Source organism: Bidens hawaiensis, unplaced genomic scaffold, assembly GCF_021521415.1.
Source record: "Bidens hawaiensis isolate Kalapana, Puna unplaced genomic scaffold, B.hawaiensis_p1.1 tig00012385_1, whole genome shotgun sequence".
Lineage (NCBI taxonomy): Eukaryota > Viridiplantae > Streptophyta > Magnoliopsida > Asterales > Asteraceae > Bidens > Bidens hawaiensis.
Genome location: NW_027492011.1, coordinates 502,422 through 524,403, shown reverse-complemented (window position 1 = coordinate 524,403; position 21,982 = coordinate 502,422). Strand labels below are relative to the sequence as shown.

The 21,982-nt window shown below is 32.7% G+C and overlaps 1 protein-coding gene across 1 annotated transcript; it reads left to right on the top strand.

Moving 5' to 3' along the window:
* Window positions 1–7,668: 7,668 nt before the first annotated feature.
* LOC143540901 (anther-specific protein SF2-like) lies at window positions 7,669–8,367 on the top strand. Its single transcript, XM_077033859.1, has 2 exons — window positions 7,669–7,741; window positions 8,069–8,367. Exons 1-2 carry the CDS (start codon window positions 7,669–7,671, stop codon window positions 8,365–8,367), a joined length of 372 nt encoding a protein of 123 aa, XP_076889974.1.
* The last annotated feature ends 13,615 nt before the right edge of the window (window positions 8,368–21,982 follow it).

The following is a 21,982-nucleotide window of genomic DNA, read 5'->3' as shown; positions in this document are numbered from 1 at the left end:
CATCTTAATTTGGCCTACTTTTCTAAGTTTATTAATTTCATTCGTTTAATTCATATTCGTTGGGTATATATCTATCACCATTCATCTCATGTCATCTAATTTAAATGGCAATTATCGTACACCATACATTTTTTTGTTTAGAGATGCAAACCAATATATATATATATATATACTTTTAGACGTTTTTGTTTACGCACGTTTTAATATTGTTAAAAAAATTCAGTTTTTCTTTTTGGTCATACACGCACTAAACTGAAAATTTTAACGGTGTTAGAGAGTAAGAAACTTCATAGTTAAGAAATTCATACATGAACCGCCTTAGTAGTAAGTTTACAACTATTAAGATCAAGTGTGTAGTTATTAAACATTGAGAACCAACGGTGCAATATCTGCAAATCACAAGGGATAACCATGTTATTAACTCCAATAGAAATGATAAAGAAATAAAAGTGGTATAGTCTACTATTGTTGGATTTTTTTCAAATGTATGTCCTCATTTTTGTAAACATCTATACTTTTTTATATATTGGTATTAATAATTTAACGGCGTTAAAGGATAAGGACCTTCATAGTTATAAAATTCATATATCATCTACCTTAGTAATATGTTTACTATTATTAGGATCAAGTGTGTAGTTTTTAAATGTTGAGAACCAACGATGTAATATCTGCAAAGCATAGGGACCAACCATATTATCAACTCCAATGGAAATGATAAAAGGATAGATGACATGCCACCATTTTTCATGCGTGAAAATGTCTAAAGGAGTAAAATTGGTATAGTTTTATATACGTTCATAAATAGAAACATATATAGGTTGTGTAATTATCATATAATTTGCGTCATTATTTATGTGTGTGTTAAGACCCTTTGTATAACACCCTGCGTGAAATATGTGTGTGTGCGCGCGTGCGCAAGAGGGATAATTTGAGAACTCTTCGAGTTTTAAGAACTCAATGTAACAATATTTTTTTCTAATGTATTATATGTAATATTTACTAGAAACTTTTTTTATATTTTTTTTACACGGATCGAAAAATGTAACAGATATAATGAACTGCTACATTGGCTGTTCCGTTTTAATGTAATAGTTCTTTACATCTATTTCACTTTTCGATTTGTGTAAAAAGAAAATGAATTTTTTTATAGTAAATATAAGTTACATATAATACATTTGGAAAAAAAAATTAAAAATATGTTACATCAACTTCTTTCTAGTTCTTGATTGACCCAATATATGTTATGTGTTAATGTGTATATATATATATATCGTATCCTTTAAACCTAGCTATACTTCACCCCTCTATTGTGTAGCTGATGTCACAACTCAAAAATGGATAAAAGTTCAGTTGTTAATTTCTCTGCAATCCTGCTGCTCATGTTTGTTATTTCCATCTCAGGTGCTTCATAGAAAAACATATTCTTTTTCATTATCAAAATATTATTTTAATTCTGTGGTTCGATAAAAAGAAGATGAAAGAAGCATATTTGTAGGGTGCAATGCGAATTACTCGAGCTCGGATTGATAAAAAACATTAAACATGCTGAGCCTTTCGAGCTCGAGCTGAGCCCAAGCCTAAAATAAAGTTTGTTTAGTTATCGAGCCCGGGATAGAGCCTTGCATGTGAAGCTCATTTAGGCTCGTCGAGCCTTATGCAATATTAAGTTTTTACCTCTTTTTTACTTTTATACGTCAATTTTACACTAGATAGCCGAGCTTTGGCTCGTTTAAGGTACTACACGAGCTCGATCCGAACTTGGGCTCATTTAAGGTGTTTCTCAAAATAGATAGAATAATTAAAAACGTATATAACTTAATTAATGAATAAGAAACTAGCCAAGTCCGAGCTTGAGGATACAACTCAGGAGCCCAGCTCGAGCTCGAACACTCATAAGTCAAAACGAGCTGAGCTCGAGCCTACTCGTTTGCACCCCTAATTTTTTTTTGTCTAACTTAATAAATATATAGTGGCGGTAAATTTACTTGTTTTCATTCAAATATTTGTATACGTGGCGTAAATTTTTCTGTTTTCGTCCAAAATTTTTAGCACCTCCCCCGCAGAATATTTTAGACGAAGAGTCCCCCCCTCCCCGTTGTTTTCGTCTAAGTTTCGCCACTGTTAATATACAATGTAACTTATTTTATTTGATGAACAGAAATCACAAAGGTGAATGGAGTTTTATGTGAAAGGAAGAGCCTAACATATTCCAGACTAGTTTGCCACAACCATCGTTGTGACCACAGGTGCATAGGATGGGAGAAAGCAGTCCATGGAACTTGTCACTTTCACGACTGGTTTCTCACTTGCTACTGCTATTATGACACTTGTACCGACGCACCGCCTGTGCCGCCTCTTCCTCCACCTCCTCCTGGTAGCGGTGGGCCCCCGGGTGGTGGAGGAAGCGGAAAAGATGGTGGTGGTAAAGGCAAAGGAGGCGGCAAGGATGGTGGCGGAGGTGGAACAGAGAAACCATGTATTTAAGAATGATGTTGAGTAAAGTTTGGGGGTGCTAAATGTAATTTATGTAATTAGTAGGTTAGATGTGTAATTGTTTTATTTAAATAAATGGGCGTGTCAAGGTCGTGAAACAACACGACTGTAGAATACGGATAAATACCTCCACCGATCATGATTGTAATGTAAATGCATATGTTCTTTATGAAATCAATATAAACCAAATTTGTTCCTATGTAATTGTTGTTCACAATGATCATGTATTGTTGTTTGACTGTTTTCAAAATCAATATCCGAATTTTCAGATAGTTCGAATACGAATTTTCAAATACATAATATTCAAATTTTTTTGAACACCTCTAGACATGACCATGAAGGGTGTTGCCATTTAGTATGAAGAGAAAGAAAAACAAATTAAGGAAAGGGACGTACCTTCTTTGACTTTTTTGAATTCTTTTTTACCTAGAGTTCAAATCTTTAGCCTATATTGCTGATGGCTAAATTTAGCCGGTCATATAAAGGTTTAGTCGGCATGTTCCATGGCTTATAGTCGGCTCGTTTGTGGCTCAATATGCGATAGTTAGCTGGTTTTAGCCATCGGAGATATATGCCCATTGACACCATGTAAACAATCAGACCGAATACATATTATCAAGCAGCAAGTTTATTCCAATTCCTTGTTCATTCAATCCTGTTCATATCAATTTGTTTGTGTTTTATTACCACTTGATTACCGACCTACACAACCTTTCTTTTAAATCAAATAATCGATAAAGAATTTACGCATGAAAAGCATGTTTAGGGCCGTTTGGCTACCCCTGCACCAGTAATGTTGAGCCAGTAACAAGCCTAAATGGTTAATTATGGTTAAGATATTATGAGCTACCTAGCAGATGTTGACAAGTATTCATATATTTTGGTGAATCCGACGGATTCGTGAGGTAGCTGACATAATAATAAACAGTCGGATCCGACAATTCAGTTAATGCTTCCGCCAGATCTGACTATTTAATTTTTCCGTCGAATCGTAGATTTTCAATTCAGAGGTTTTTAATTTTGGGTTCTAGAGTGAAGTTGAACACTAAAGTTGTATTCTCCTTGAAAAGCTAAGCAATTTACATTGTGGAGTTGCTTGATGTTGTGGAGAAATAAGAAAAATTGAGATGGAGGTTTGTTATGGAGGTTTAGGGTTTGAGAAGTAGAAAATGAAGAATTTTGTCGGACCCGCTAAAATTCCGTCCGATCTGACGATTCTTTAAAAATTCCACCGGATCATTAATACGTTGACACATAGCACTATTTTAAAGTTCCACGAAATCCGTCGGATCACTTATTGTTTATGTCGGATCGAACGAGATTTTTAGGCCATATTAACATAAGCTATTTCTAGAAATTTTGGGTCAAATTAGAATATTTTGGTGATTTTCCATTTTTTTTAATTCTAGTTGCTGGTAAAAGAAATAGTAAACTTTATGTACATTGTATTTTAGGTACATAACACACATCCTCACCATATCCAATATAAGAAATGTGTGGAAAATGGAAATTAATTCTTGTAAATCTTGATAATTTTAGTTTCCACTATTCATCTTAATTCTTCTATAAATACTCACACCATCTCTCATTTCTCTTCACCCGACTTAAAAATGGCAAAACAATCCTTTGTTATGTGCGGAGTCCTCTTGCTCCTTTACCTTGTTGTTCTATTAGGTATTTCATTAAACCTATTTTGGCATGTTACATTTATATTAATTTGTGATTAAGTTATATATATATATATATATAGTTCTAATTGTAGAGGTGTTAAATATTACAACATGACACAAAGCACGATATAAAATTAATTAATACATAATTCACGGGTTCGGTTTATTTATATTTTATAAAGAAGCTGAAACAAGTATTTTTCTCTTATACAATAAATCAGTTTTTAGTAGAGGTTTGCATGATTTAGTTCATTTCGGTTATTAGCCTCAATCAAATTAATCAATCGGTTTCGGTTTATTCGTTTAGTTTGTCAGTTTACGGTTCGGTTAATAACCAAAATCAAACTTGAGATAACACTTTTACTTAGAAAAACATCAAACGAATGCAGAAATACTTGAAATATAAATACATGTAATTAATATACAAATACATGAAATAATGCTATAAAATATGAAATGGAGGTATAACAGTTAAAAATATGAAATATGAATGACTTGGTTCGGTTAATTTCAATTTTTCGAGGATACAAATAAAAATGATAACAATTTTCGGTTGTTTTGGTCCAGTTTTGTCGGTTTTGGTTATGTTTCGGTTAATGATTCGTTTATTGCTCATCCCTAGCTTTTACTAATCTATTTGAATCAAACTTGGTGAACAGAAATAGCGGTTGCGGCTCCGACTCCAAAATTATGTGAAAAGCCTAGCAAGTCGTTTACAGGCAAAACATGTGATGCCAAGAAATGTGAAGAAAAGTGTAAAAAAGAGGAGAAAGCAATCAAAGGTGCTTGTAAAAAGCATGAAGGGAAAGACACTTGCCTTTGCTCTTTTGATTGTTCTAAAACACCACCTCCCGCAAAAGGCTCGCCTCCTGCAAAAGGCAAATCACCTCCCCCTCCTGCAGCAGGCGGGTCACCTCCTCCACCAGTTGCAGGCGGTTCACTACCTCCAGCTGATGGGGGGTCACCTCCTCCACCAGGAGGAGCACGCGGTGCACCACCTGCAGCTGATGGCGGTTCCCCACCTCCTACAGATGGGGGATCACCGCCTCCTGCTCCTGCGCCTCCTGCTAACTAGGGACTATGTCTAAGTGAAGATTGTACCAAATCTTGAGAATAAAGTCGGTCCATAACATGTTTGAGTAGCAAGACATGTGATTATGAATAAAAGGAAAATGCTTCCTGCTAGTGCATGTATAAGTGTTTCAATAATGCTCATACATTAATAAGTTTGTTATTATATAGAATCATTATTATATAGAATCACCAACCAGGCCACCATCTATCAAGTAAACACGCTTAAAATTCATGACTAAACATATTTGAAGTTGTTTTATGTGAAATAACGTGAGATGTGACCAATTAATGTATTTTAGAGTTTTAGTTAATCTTCACAGTTATAGATAAGCATCAAGTATTTTTCATTATTTTTAGAATGTAATTGAAGAAGAACTTATTTATCAAATAGTCGTAGTTAGAAATATATTTATCAAACTAGATGTTTACTTTTGTTTTATAAGTTTTAAGTAGTCTATTATCCTATTTTTCATTTTCTTAATTCAATCTACCTTTTTTTTCTTCAATCAACTTACTTTTTTTTAAAAAATAATTTATTATAGTTCTTTTCTTTTACACTTTTTAATCAACCCATATGTTGATTAAAAGGAAGAGATAAACTAGAAAGAATTAAATTAAACAGATCTTTGTCTTTGAACGGTTCGCCAATTAGTGTCAGCAAGTGTAGATGCATACTCTTGTGCCCTGATTAAGTAGACAAGAGGTGTCTCATCACCTTTCATTTAACAATTAAGAAGTTGTGTCTTAAGCATGTATTAACGTGAGGTCGAATGTTGTTCATAAACTTGTTCATAATACATTATAAGCGAAAGTTTGTAAGATCAAAATTTTCTAATCAAAATCTAGTAGGGTTATAAGCGAAAATTTGTGAAGTAGTTGAGCGAAACTGTCAGAAACATGTAATCAAAGGCTTTCATGATTTCCAATAATCAAACTAAAGAAATCCTTTTGCGTGAATGATGGATCCGTACTTATTTCTTCGTTAACGTTCTTTTGACAAAAGAAAGTCATACAATGCTCATTAACGTTCTTTTGACAAAAGAAAGTCATAAACTGTTTGGTTGTGGCTGCTTCCGGGTTCATGCTCAATAACATAACTCCTTTCATGATCTCAACAGTGGACCAACATTCCGTCATCATGTAAACAAAAAACGCAAATAATACGAGAACAGTTATATGAATCACATGTTTTGACATTGAATTAAACAATGTATATATTTCAACAGAAACATTGTAAGGTTTCTTAAGGGGGATGAAACCTTGTGAGGGAAACCTTGTAAGATTTCTAGGTGAAACTTTGCAAAGTTTTAGTTGTGCATATCACACGAATGATGCGCATGAATCAAACCGGGTCACATGAAACACCTCGTTTCTTCTTTACCACTCTATCACCAAGTCATTGACAAGATAATGGTTATATAGTGTTACTAGTGTAACTTATATTTACAATCAGTTTTAATTCCTAACATTAAAACTAATATAATTTATACTATATACAACAAAAAACTAATATAAGTCTATATATCTGCCAAATTTTGATAACTTTAATACGTATGTCTTGCAACTCTTTCCTTCTTTATATGTTGCCAACTTCTAAACATTCTCTTTACTCAACTTCTCCCACACTCAATGGCAATAATTTCAACTGTTTTCTTTGCATTTTCTATCGTCATATTTATCGCAGGTTATCAGGCAAACTTGTTTAGCCCCTTTCGATTTTTATGATTATTTTGCGTATGAATTGATGGCCTACTTCAAAGCAACCTCTCTATTCTCTAGATAGATATTATTTTTCTACATCTCATTCTCCTTATAGCTTCGGTGTATTTGTCTTTTGATTTGATTGAGTGTTCATGGTCTTCATATTTCTCTCAAAAGAATCTTCTCAGTAACCCATTACCGATTTTAATTAGTAAAAGTACCATATATATGGAACCTCGACTTTGCTAAAATCGATGTTTTGTTGCATAGAACATTCGGCTGGGATCGAGAAATACAAGGTACATGAAGTTGCACTTTCGAAGTGCCGACTACACTACACATCGAAACAAGATACACTAGAAGTACAAAATCGTTTTCAAAACATACATAATAATAGCTATACACATGATGCAACGTACTAATAGAGAATGAACGTTATCACGTTGATTCTTGGAATGTACCCGTGAAAATCCTTCCCCAAACCTCCAAATTCGACCCAAAAGTCAAGAATTTGAAAAAGATAAAGTTTTTTATTCAATATAGATTAATTGATCAGTCACCACATTCATAACATATTAATAGAGAATTTAAAATAGGTTTGGGCCAAAACAAACAGCCAAAGGCCCAACAACAGCCCAAAACAAAACCCAAAAAGTAGACAAAAAGACAAAAGTGGCTCAAAAGTGTATCTAGGGGCCTTATTTTGAAAAAATAAGCGGGATAACCGCCTATGGCCGGTTACCACAACGAGGCCCACGTTCCAACGGTCGTTTTGCCTGGTAGCACGCCAGAAACAGAGACCCGTAACCCAAGTTAAGCCCATTTTTGTGCAGCCCCCTTTGAAGCGCGATTTTGAACATCCAGAAACATCATGGCCCGGTCTTCCACATTTGGGCCTACATCAACACACATTGGGTTAAATTGACTTGTTTTTGTCCTTTTTCAAATGTTTGATATACAAATGTTTGCTAAGGAATAAATAGCATGTTAAAAACTTATATTGTTACTATTATTATTATTATTACTACTACTGCTACTACTACTGAATATGTCTCCTTTTAATAAATTCAATAACATCATCTCTCTACTTTTACTCTAGCTAAACTTCATTTTTCGAATGACATGAACAGAAAGCACGCCGGCAAAGATATGCAACAAGGAAAGCACGTATTATTGGGGAAAGTGTGGAGCTGAGCAGAAGTGTATTGATGATTGCAAGACATTTGAGAATGGAGAAACAGGATATTGCCTCCAAGGTGAAGGGAGAGTGATTTGCATATGCATCTATGATTGTACCAAGTATAAACCCCAGCTTCCGGCCCCTCCCAAGAAAGGCCAGCCTCCATCTCCTCCGAAAAGCGATAATCCGATGCTTCCTGGACAAAAGAATATTAACTGCACCCAGTGTGCAAAACCTTCAATGTTGTAGTTCATCTAGAACTATAAGCAGCAAGAAAGATAAGACATATATAATGCTTAAAACACCTCTGTTTATATAAAATTATTATCAATGTGAAGTTTTTATGAAGGTTTGGTCATTGGTTAAGAATGGCTCTTGTTATGTGTTAGGCTTATAAGAGTAATGGGGCTTGGTTGAGCCCCAAGTGATCCAATCAAAACCTGATACGTAAGCGATGACATGGCTCGTGATCAAGCCCCATAGGGTGTAGTGGGGCTTGATTGATCCACCCCAAGTTTTTGATTCAACCCTTGCTCAAACACTCGTTCAAGCCTTGCGGTCCCGGCCACCCCGCTGTCCACGCCCCTGATCATATGAAGGGTGTAGTGGTGTTCGTGAGCCACGTGATCAGCCACCTGGACCCGCCCCATTACCCCTAGTCTTAAGGATAGTGATATCCAATGTGAAAGTCAATACCAAACGGCCTTTGGCATGGCGTGTGATTAGATAAGACTTTGTGTTTTCATGTGACGAGGATTCAAATCAATCTGCGTTGTTGTATAAAAGCGTAATTTAAGAGCGGATTATGAGAGTTTGTGAGTATCTACTCTAAAAATTATAACACATGCCAAACACAACATATAAGAAATGGGCAAACCCGGTGCAAAAGGCTATTTTCACAACTCAATCATGTGAAAACAACTTCTTGCAATTATAGTAACTAAAAATATTATGGTATCAAAAAACGGTAACAAAAATCATTCATATATGAATAGGCATTTGCAAACGTTTTGTAACCATTATAACAGTCACAAATAGTCATTAATAGAGTTATTTTACCACTCCTAAAATTGATGAAGGGATATTCTAATACTTTGCAAGATCAATAATAACTTTAAATTTTAAGTTATTTTTCCATTCTTAAGATTGATAATGAAGGGGTTATCTAACACTTTTATAATATCAATAGTACGTAATTTAGCCTCAATTAATCCTCACAACTCATGTCATGTAATTTCTTTCTTTTGTATGTTAATTCTTAAATATCACTTGGTATAAATTTTGTTTGAAACATAGTTGAATTAAAAAAAATAAAAATTATTGGTATCTAAGCCATATGAGTGCAAGTACCATGACAAATTAATCAAACCCATTTCTACCAATTAATCATATTAATTGGTTTATCGCAACCGTACCGGTTTTGGGTTTTATGGTTTTCGCAGCCTTTATTTAATTTTTGTTTAACATTTTGGCATAAAGGTTTGTTGAAAATGGAGATGTATTGAAAATAGAGCATATTCACGACCCGATTATAATCGAACAATATGGATACCAGTAGCAACGCTCACGGGAGTCCAAGGGGTTATAACCTAATAACGCATTTGGTGTTGTAGGGCCTTGCTTTGCATATAAGTCTTTTGTATTTACTCGTTCTATTAACGTTGTATTTTAGTTAGCTTGTCGGTTTGTTGCTTGTATGTTTGGGCCCGAGGTCGTGTAAACAAAGCCCAATGGGCCGTTAATAATGAAAGCCTAGCATGGCATGCCTTCACATATATAAGGTGAAGCATGCACGTGGTAGGGACAACCTTTTGCAAATCTTATCTTCTCTCCAACTCTCTTCTCTCCCTCTCAACTTTCCTCTTCGGGTAATAATAAACCCAAACAAGATCCGAGATCTCCCCAATAGTGATTTCCGCTAGCTAGTGTTGAAATTGATCCAAGAACACTAGTTGTTTGTTGTTTGAACCGTCCATAGGACCTACAATTGGTATCAGAGCTTTCGGCTCTACTAGTTGTGGATCTTGGGTCACAACCTTGAATTTTGGTCTTGTTTGTGCGTTGAAGACTTGTTTTCAAGTGTTTAATTGGGTCTGCGGGTTCACTTGTTGATAAAAGTGTGTTTGCAAGCTTGAAAGAAAAGTGTTCTTTACTTCGGGTGTGTGAAAGTGAATGTTTGTTTAATTTTTGTGTTGTTAAAAGTGTTAAAGTTCAAGATTTGGTGTGTTTTAAGCTTCAAAAGTGTTGGATCTTAGATCTACAAGTGTTAAAAGGGTTTCAATCGAGTTTTCAAAAGTAGAAAAGTTTGAAAAGACGTGCAAAAAAAGTACAGTCCATACTTTCCTTAAATCCAGATCTAATCGAATCAACAACCAATCGAATCGAGTCTAAACCATTCGAATCGAATTTAACAAACATTCGAATCGAATTAATAAAACCATTCGAATCGAATTAATAAAACCATTCGAATTGAATTTCTCAAACCAATGAATCGAATTTCTATTCGATTCGATTACTTTCATAATTTGATTCGATTGCTTTCATAATTTGATTCGACTGAAATTTCCAATTCGATTTGACTGAAATCCAATTCGATTCTTTTATCAAATTTTGATTCGAATGCTTTCAGATTCGATTGGTTTGTACTTAGAACTTCCAACAGAACCAGTTTGTGAACCAATTGGACTTAAGATTTGTTTTGCATGATGACTTTTGAAACTGAAGAGATTAAAAGCTTTATTATATTTGAAAATGAGTCAAGGACAACCAATAGACTTCCTAAGCTTGTTAAATGGGATAATAACTTTGAAGAATTCAAATGGTGTTTAAAGAATTACATAAGAATAACTGGCTATGCTCTTCTTAGAGCCATTAAGACTGAACCTTACATTCCTACAACTGATACTGCTAATGGACCAGTTCCAAGCCTGTGTCAGCCTACAATGATGAAGATAAGAAATTGTTAAGTGATGATCAAAAGGCTTTTGGTGTTTTAAGTGTGTGTCTTTCACTTGAAATTGCTTAAACCTTAAGGGAACACACTGCTGCTAAAGGCTTATAGGATGCCTTGGTAAATAAGTTTGAATGAAATGTAGAAATGAGGAACAATAAGAAAGCCATGTTGAAAGGTGAGTTCAATATGTTCAACCATATGTAAGAGTTTGAAACATTGATAATCAAAATGAAGCTCCACTCCTAAACAAAAAGTTTTTAGTTTACTCTACCCTCCAACTTTTTTTCTAGATTCGTCATTACTAGCATGTTATGTGGTTAATGATGTGATAATTTTTAGAGACGTCTCGCGTTATAGATGTTCTAACTAACCTAAAGTAATTTAAGTGAATTATATACAATGGTCCGTTTTCTTTTTGAGCCAATTAGCCAATTTTGTGGGTTGGTTTAATTTCCTCTATAAATACCCATCATTTCTCCACCTTTTTCTCTAGACTCTTGTAAATATTTTTCATCTTCGTCATATTTTAAAATGACAAAAACTTTACCCGTTCTTTTAGCTTTATTTTATTATATCCTCATCTTCGTTCTTGGTATCTCAGGTGCTTAAACGAGTTCATTAATGTCTTTTTTTATTTTGTTTTTATTGTTATATAGGATTTTTGCTTTAATTACATGACAAAATATTTCTTTATAATCATGGCCTTTGTAAACACGATGTTAAATTTTTTTATTGAAACAGTTACTTTTTGGTGTAACAGTGAACAATTTAAATCATGTAAAAAATGTTTAGAAAAATACGTGAAATTTATTTGTTTTATTTGCATTAAATCAATGTTGTAAAAGTATGTTTACATGGCGGAGTGTTTCTCGAGTACTTGCTATAAAGTATTTTCTGAGACGAGTTTCTTTAACTCCGCCTAGTACTAAGAATTTATCAGATGTTGTTAATCTTAGCCAGAATCACATTTCACATTTGATCGGTGAACTTGGGCCGATTTTGACTTAATAAAATAAAATATAGTTCGGATTTCAATAATATTAAAGAACAAATATCATTTTTTTTAAATAATGATTAGCAATTTTTAAAAAAGTATATTATTTAAAAATGTATTTTTCTTATTTATATTAGTAAAAATATATGATATTTGTTATATATATAATATCTTAATTTTCTTTATATTTATTTTTCTGAGTACTCCTCGAATACTCTAAGTACACCGAACTCCTCAGTCAACCTCCTATCGCCAACACTTTTGCAACCTTGCTTTAAACAGAAATAATTATATTATATATATAATATGATATGTATAATAATTAACAATTTAAAGCTTCGCATTCTCCACAAACAAAGCTTCGTAACAAGCTAAAATTAATGTGTTCAAAATGAAGCTAATTTGATGAGAAAAATTTCTTTTAAAGTTTGTTTGACATGTAAATTGAAAGAAGTAGAAGTAGGGTTAAAATGAATCCAATACATCAATACATGTAGTGAGCAACTTTCGAAATGAGCTAACCTCCTACCCTATGTAATGATCAAATATATATGCTCGTCGAGGATAAAATTAGAGACCGCCCCATAACTGTTGTCTGCTGTTACAGCAGTTATGGGGCGGTCTCTAATTTTATCCTCGACGAGCGTATATATATATTTGTGGGTAGTTTAGAAGTATGAGAAGGATAGATTGTCGTAAAAAAAGTAGTATAAATATAATTAAAACCGTTTAATTGAAATTACACACTATTTAACAAATTTTAAAGGTTTGGCTATGTCAAAATGAAATAATTTCCTTAAATTAAACAGAAACCATGAAGATAAAGTATTGTGACAAGGAAACCACATATTATAAGGGAGAATGTGTTGAAGACAAGTGTGCAGATAACTGCAAGATATTTGAGAATTGAGAAACTGGATATTGTCTCCAAGGTGATCAAGGGAAACTACTTTGTATATGCACTTATGATTGTGTTAGATATATACTTCCGGTGCCGGTTCCTCCCAAGAAAGGGCAGCCATGGCCTCCCCCGAAAATCGAAAACCCGACGCTTCCTAGACAAAAGTATATAAATTGCACCAAATGTGGAAAGTGTACAAGGTTGTAGAATATTAGTAACAAGAAAGATGAACATATGGAATGTTTAAACTTTAAACACATGTAACTATTAAGGATTGTGATCAAATCAATTGATTATGAAAGAGATATTAGTTATTGTATTGTACTTATATCTTTCATTGTAATTGAACAATTTGTGGTTTCATTATATATTCAAAACGTTAATAGTAACAAGACAGTTATTATCATTGTGAAATCATTTAAAGTTACAAAGATTAATTTACAAGAAAGAGTAGATAGCTAGGTGAGTGAAGGTTCATTAACAAAGTTATTATCATTGTGTTTAGTTTTTTTTATCGGCTCGATATTTCGGTATAACTTTTGTTTAAGACGAAGTTGTACTTAAAATGAAGTTGTTTTTCTTATCTTAAGATATATTGGGTGCCGATACTAAACTTTTACCTTGACAAACCTAAACGATTATGCTACATCAAACAATACCTGAAATGTCGAATTTATAGCGACGACATGTCTTTGCAAATGGTTTTGTTCTGGCGAACCCTTTAGCTATGACATGTGATCACTATAGAGTCGACCCGATTGTTATTTTTAATTATTACAAATAATGAGTTAATATAATTAAACATTGGCATTTAGAGACGAAATTTTGCTGCTATAGGGTCACCTGATTGTTGATATTTTGATAAAAATGAAGAACTCAAAAACTAATTTCTTGAATTTAGCGACAGCACATTGTCGCGGACGGCCCAATAGATTTTTCTATTTAAAATAAAGGTTAAATAAAATAATTTTCAACCTTTGTGACAACATGTCGTCACTAAAAAGTCTTTTTTTTTTCTTATAGAAATAAATAATAAGAAAACTGTAAATAGGCAACAGGTTCGTATATTTTTCGTGCTAATCAACGATAATTACAATATCGGGTAACCCTAGCATATATTTAATCCCACCTATATATGTTTGCAAATAAGAAAATTGTCCTTTCAACATAGTCACATCTCTTTTCGAAAAACAGTTGAGTCCCCTGATTTTTGCTCGGCTCTCAAGTAAAACTTATGAAGTCTTGTTTTTGTAGTGGACCAATTTCTTAATATATCACCGAGCCATTTTTCATTAACATAGTGACACCTAGCCTTTATTGCAGCCTATGCTAATGAATCAGCTTCTTTATTTTAGTGCTAACAATTAAGAATTATTTTCCCCTACTTGCTGCATCGAAAACCAACTTCATCAAAAACCAATTCACATGCTTCTGATAAACGATGAGCAGTTCCTAATTCAAATTGCATACTATAATTAATTGTAATACAAAGTTACAAACCGTTAAATTATCATAATTAGCTAACAATCATCTTCGTCTTTATCTTCATCTTTAATTAGCGACCCACGTTTTCTATTTGATTTTATATTATTAATCTCGACATTCGTATGTAACTCTCACTACTAGAAAACAAGTCATTTTCTCATAAAACTTTCATACAAATTTCCTACGAAGTAGTTCTAACAGATTTCCAATAAAAAAAATAAGCTCCAACTTTGCTACAACATTATCTAATAAACATTATGTTAAGTCAAAATAGTTTTTGTAGGAAAGTTGTAGGAAGTTTACAACCACATGTTTTTGTAGCAATTTTGTAAGAAAAGTTGTTGGAAAATGGTTGAAAACGATTTTCAAGCATGTGTTTTTTCAACATAACTTTTTGTTATGAAATTGTTAGAAATTGAATTTTCCAATAAATTTCATACGAATTCAGTTGTAGAAAAATCTCTCTTTTTCTAGCATTGTCTTATCATATATTCATTCATTAGGTGGACAGTTTCTTCCATTTCATTCATTTTTAATACTTTATAACATTTTGTGTAATTGATTTGGTTTTTATATCTATAAAATGCTAAAAGTCAAATGTTTATTTTAGTAAAAAAAAAAGGGTGTATCAAAATGTTTATTATTTCTTAATATCATACATGCATGGTGTATGGTGGATAGTAGTTTGGCTTGTTAGGGACTGAAGTGTTTAGATAGGTTTGGTTTCTTTTTTATATCCGCCTAATTCATTTTGCTAATTAGGTATTTATCCTAATAATATTGTCATGGTGATTCATTCTTTTTGGTAATATTAACATACGATTTCTACACGTGCTTTTTCATGATTTAGTAAAAGTAATAAGTTTTAAGTTTTATAAATTATTTAAATGGAGCTCTTTTGAGTCTATGCAAAATATGTTGAATCATTGAACTTGAAGAGTTTATGAATTTTGTTTTGTGTACTTTTAATAAAGTTACCCATCGTGTTTCCATGGGTTAACCAACAAATTTAATAATAATTGTTAGTTGAACCGAGTAACTTAAAAACCCGATCATAGTTATGTAAATCAGTTTGAAAAAAATCTTGTATTTAGGGATTGATTTCAAAAGGTCTACGGCTTGCAAAATTTAAAGCATAATTAACACATTAGTTATTTATATAAATTAATTAGAAGTATTAAAACTGATAAATTGTGTCACTTTTGGGTGTATATTGACAATAAAGTATTTGAGTTAGGCCTTGTGCAAAGGTTGTCAGTTCGAACCCTGAGCCCACCCGGGTTTACGTCACACCGTGTGTTGCATTAAAGAGTTAAGCTCTTGTGGTGGCACAACGACTGTCAAGTGTTTCACAGGGAATGCCCAAGCCAAATTCTGAAGACAGCGTGGGCCCCGTAAAGACAACATAGTCTGGTCAAAATGGGATATCAGACTCTACAAATTTGTGATTATGGTATCCTGATTACAATAAAGTCGTCGTTCTAAAAAAATAATCCATAAAGTGGGAGACACTTATGGGCCATCTTTTTATACAAGTGATCAGTAATTCTTCATAAATTTATTCATATATAACACAATAATAGAAAAATGGGATTTTATTAGGGATATCATTTATTTCGGGTTGGCGGGCTGATATGTTTCGGGTTGGGGGTTAACTTGTTCAGATTCTTCAACTCTAACCCAGCCCATATTTTTATTCGTATCGTGTCGACCCATTTAAATTCTTGTCGTGTTCGAGTTGTGTTTCGGGTCAACCCATTTTATATTCATATACGAATATGAGTAATGCATGCCTACTTGGCAATTAATTTTCATTCCCAATTAATAAACTTAGGTTCACATTGCACAAGATAAGAACAAATGTATGAAATAACCAGATAACAGACGCTTAGAACTAGTAATATGAAACTGTTTTAAATAAAAAGTATATAAAAATTAGTGAAAAAAATTTTAGTTTTACTTTTAAAAGTTAATTGATATATAAAACAATAAAAATATAAGTATTTAACTTTAAATTTTAAAAGTTTTTATCTCTAAAATCAAAATATTAACTTCTTTAAAATTGTTAAACGGGTTAACATGCCAACCCACTTTTTAACGATTCTGGTTCGGGTTGACCTGTTTTTTAAACTTGTCGGGTCTGGGTTGACAGGTTTAAGAAAACAGGTCGTGTCAGCCGACCCAAAACCTATATTTTTTCGTATTAGATACGTGTCGGGTTTCGGGCTGTTTTAGAAATTGACACCCCTGGATTTTATCAGAATATAATCCCACACGTGAGGAACTTTTGGCATTTTACATTTTAATTATTTACGTTAGTTTATTAAAATATTTTGGTACAACTCAACTTCTATAAGACGTATGCATGATCTTGAAACTATATATTTTCTTCTGGTATAAATATCTCATTGTCACGACATGTTCTTCACAAAACTAGATCGAAAATGGCAAACAATTCAGTTTCATACTTAGTATTCTTGTTGCTCGTCTTCGTTCTCGCAATCTCAGGTGCTTAATTATTATTATTATTTAAATTTCTCATGGTTTTTATTGTTAAAAGAATGGAGAACAAATGTAAAATTTGAAGCTAATTCATATATAAATATCAGGGGTGTTCGGTTCAGGGTTCACTTTAAAACTGTGAACCTATTCTAACTAAGGGTGCGCACGGTTCGGTTCGATTATTAGCATTAACAGAATCAAACCGATCGGTTATAGGTTTGGTTCGGTTAAATTCGGTTAATAACCAATATCAAACTTGAGCTAAAATTTTGCTTAAAAATACATGAAATGAATGCTTAAATCATGAAATGGGATATTAGTACATGAAATAAAGATATAAATACATGAAAATGATAATATTAAACTATTAATACATATAATACATGAAATAGAGTAAAAAAGGATTGAAAATATGAAAAGAAAAAAAAAGTGATCAGTTCGGTGCGGTTCAATTAATTCGGTTTTTGGTTATTTCGGTTTGGTTTCGTCGGTTTTCGATTCGGTCTAGATTAACGATTCGGTTATTGCTCACCCCTAATTCTAACCAGTTATTGGTTTGGTGTGATAGTCGGATTTTTCTCAAACTTTCGGTCTATCGATTTCAAAAATTTAAATCATAGTTAATGATTCGGTTTACAGTAAATGCCAAAAACGGGCTGTGTAAAAAGGACAGGATCTTGTGATTAGATTTTATTTTAATTTTTTTTTATATTTCTATGTTTATTGAATACATGCTTCAACATCCTCATTCTTTGTTTACAGACAAACTAGAGATTTGCCTAGGCGCTAGAGCATGTTATGTTTGTTATAGTATCGGAACTAAAACAAAATATAAAACCAAAAAATTATAAAAATTGCGGTAGACCAATGGGGTGATGCCGGTCAGTTTTTAGTAAAACTCAAGCGTTAGTAAAACCCGAGCGTTGTCGATCCTCGTCATTGTGGCGATGAGTCAATCCAAATTCAGTCAGTTAACTTCATCTTTGTCACAGTACTGGAACTAAAACAAAACAAAAAACTTTCTTTGTCACAGTACCAGAACTAAAACAAAATAAAAAAATGAAGAAGCAGAAGAAAAGAAAACAAAATTGGCATTTACTTGGCTTTCGTTGCGTTCGTCACAATAACATAGCTAAAACAAAATGTGATATGCTAGTCTATCCAAATTCGGTTAGTTCCCGTTAACTTCGTTACATATAGGAACTATATATATATATATATATATATATATATATATATATATATATATATATAACAAAATTAACATTCGATTGGTTGTTATTACATTCGCTACGGTCGAGAACTAAAAAATCAAATAAAAAAAACGTAAAAAACAAAAATCCAAGGAACAATATGGTGCCGCAAAGTGGCCCAATAAGAAATTTGTGGCACCAATGTTCTTAATTATTATTATTAGATAGTTTAGTACATATACTAGTTTGAGGACCCACGCGTTGTGTCGGGTAAGGAAAAGTAACTCAACATGAAAAGCGAGTTTAACGAAAGAACTCTGAACGCATATAGTTCTACTCAAATAGCTGTTGTGGAAATTACACAAAAAATGGGTTGTCTTGGAAAATTTGATAGTCATGAAAGACTATTTGTGGTTCCCAAATGTTTTGACTGGATAAAACTCATATTGATTTGAGCAGGAATTCAAGTATGGATTTGAGAGAGTTTTGTGAAGCAGGATACTGTTGTATGATCAAACAACAACGATTATCAGGGTTTGGGTCCTTAACTGCCAAAATAGTTATCATGTATTAGAATTTTAAACACATAAGCATATGATCCTTTGAATTTCAGTTCCATCCAGGGGTTTTGCCCCTTGGACCTGCCAGGGGCTACCACCCGACCAACTACAAAGGGTACTGCCCTAGACCATCGCCAAGGGGATGTTTCCCTCATGGAACCCCATTACAAGGGGGTGTCGCCCATATTATAATTAACTTGATTAACAAGTTAATCCCCAATTATACTAAAATCAATAACAATAACCATGATAATGAAATTACCTCAACCGAAAAAATTAACCGAAATCATAAACAAACAAAAAACCAATACATGCAAAAAACCATAAACCACAAATCACCTTAAATCTAACAACCAAGAAACTGTCTCCCACTACCTAAAATCGAATATAAGAAACACAACAAATTGACATACCTAAAAAGAGACGATCCAAGAGTGCATACGATCTCAGTGACTGTAAATAAGAAGCAAACAGTCGATTAATCGTTCGTTGAAGAAAGATGAAGCGAGTTTGTACATGACTGTTGAAGTGAGAATTGAAATTGAAACCTTAAAAGGGATAAAAATGTTGAAGTTTATGTACATTCAATAAAGCTGAAAGTACAATCATATAAGCCATAAATAAAATGAATGGTGAATTTGTGTGTAATACTGTATAAGAAATGCTGCAATTTAATATATATATATATATGTTTAAATATATATATATATATATATATATAACTATATATTTAACGTGCTAACTGCAAAAATCAAGTAGTGTACTTATATATACAATTAGTGTAATTATGTAATTACATTGTATCGTGTCATTACACTACCCTATTATTACACTGTGTTATATATATAATTACACTACTTGATTCGTATAGTTAACACGTTAGTCTAATTTATATTTGATCCAAACCTTGTAAATATAATAAATTTAAATTGAATTCCAATTATATTAATTAATTGTGATGTACATTTGGTTTTTTAATTGACATATATCTTAGGCATACAATTCGTATTTGATGAGGTAGTGTTTATTAAATGATCTAATAGACTTATACTGCATACTAATTAATTATTTCATTTCAGAATTTGTAATCATGCATACATACACAAATATGACCGTAGACATACATACAAAAGCATATACATTTTATGAAGCTTCAACCGTAAAACAAAATAAGAAACAAACCGTTAGTAACAGTTTAGTTTGGTTTGCTTTTAGTTTTCAACGGCTCATTTTGAATTTTGGTTTTATAAAACTGTTACAAACGGTTTGGCTCACAGTCTAACCTTAAAACCTTCAAAACAAGAATTATTTATATTATTTAAAGTTAGCTTTAATGATGTGAACAGAAGTTGCAACTGGGAAAGACAACATTTGTGAAAGGCTTAGTAAAAAATATGGCACTAGACCATGCAATACCGATATTGACACAAACTTCTGTGATCTGAAGTGCATAGACGAAAAAAATCTCCGTGGAGGTTGTTTCAAATTCCAAGGATACATGAGATGCGTATGCATCTATGATTGTTAGTAACCGCAGGTTCTGGCCCCTCCCAGCAAGACAAAATCGATAATATGGTGTTTCCTGGAATATATATATATATATATATATATATATATATATATATATATATATATATATATATATATATATTTATATATAAACTGCATCCCGTGTGCAAAACCTTAAATGCTGTAGTTCATTTAGAATAAGCAATAAGAAAGATAAAAATATATATAAAGTTATTATCCTTATCAAGTTGTTTCTAAAGTTACAAATATATTCACTGGTTAAGGATGGCTCTTGTTATGTATTAAGGACAGTGAAATCAAATGTGCAATTCGAACCTATGGTGATTTACCGGTACCAAGTGGTTAGAGTAGTAAATCTTTTTTTAGGACTGTCTCCGAGAATTTATATACTTTGGCCGAGCCGAAACAAAAAGGCACATAGACCCTAACGAGTAACGGAATATATAATATATATGCTAGTTTTTTTAGACGACATTAAAGTTATTATAATAAGAGTATCAAAAAAATATAGTAATAACGGCTAACCGTTGATTCTTGAAGCTCTCCTAACATTCTTGACAACATATTGTTTGATCCCCTCTTCGCAATTTATATTATCCAAGATTTCGTTCTCGATAGCTATCATCGCCAATCCATTAAGTCTTTATTGGGACTTTGTGGAACGTAAGTAAGATTTTAATGCCTTCAACTTTGGAAAATCTTCTTTATGCAAATGCCACCGTGATTGGAATTGTTAACAATATTCGACACAATCTTTGCATTTGGGAAATTTTCTTGGGTCTCGTTCAAATGCACCAACTTCAATAGAGCTTCTAAATTCCATGATATACAATGTGTCTAATGAGCTTAACTACATATAAAGTTCCTCGCCATCAATATCCGATCTTCCTTCCTACTTGAGTGCATTTTCAAGAAATTACATGACAACTTAAGATTTTCATCATCAATGCCCCTCAAGTTACGTGGAAACAACAAACAAAATAATTTCTCATAATTTTATAATTGATCAAATCTGTAGATGAAGTGGCGAGCTTGAGGTGCGTACGAGGCTATCCATAATTGAAGACTAGTTAGTAGGAGAAGTTAATGTATAAAGGTTTTAGTTCTTGTGCAAATTGTATGTGTTTCCGTTGTATCAGACTAAGTATATGAGTAAATTCAGTGTTAAAGTAGGGCTTCCGGTTCGGAGCCTTACACAGGGGCTGCTTTAGCAACAGTGGAGTCATTGGATGAATCACTGTGGGCTCTTTGAGATCTTATATCCTAGGATCTCAATCTTGGCTTGCTATTAATAGTATAGAAAAAGACTATAAAAAATAAAAACCGTGCTAACCACAATCCGCATGGTTCCGGTTATAATATATATCGTAAATTGTTACATAGTAAATTCCAGTCACTAAAATTATTCCGGTCATATCGAATAGTCATTGTGAAATATGACAAAATTAACCTCATGAAACTAGAGGTTGAGATATATTATATATATAGGCACTAGCTTTTAGCCCGCGTGTAACGCGGTTTATTTAGGCTTTTGTTTTTTTATCATTTTGCAATTATATTTTTGTAATTAATTTGGTTATTATAATGAATTTTTTAATGTTTATTCAGAATTAATATACCCTATTTTGATCCATTTATGTTTGTTTATGTTCATATCTTAATCTTAATGTTTTATATTTGTTTGATTGTGTTTATTTATGTTCAATTATGCTCGTCAAGATTTACAGTGATAAAGATTTATAACTT

Coding starts and splice junctions, on each gene's coding strand:
- LOC143540901 (XM_077033859.1), top strand. CDS start 7,669: ATGGCCGGTTACCACAACGAGGCCCACGTTCCAACGGTCGTTTTGCCT. Junction 7,742..8,068: donor CACGCCAGAAACAGAGACCC/GTAACCCAAGTT, acceptor TGACATGAACAG/AAAGCACGCCGGCAAAGATA.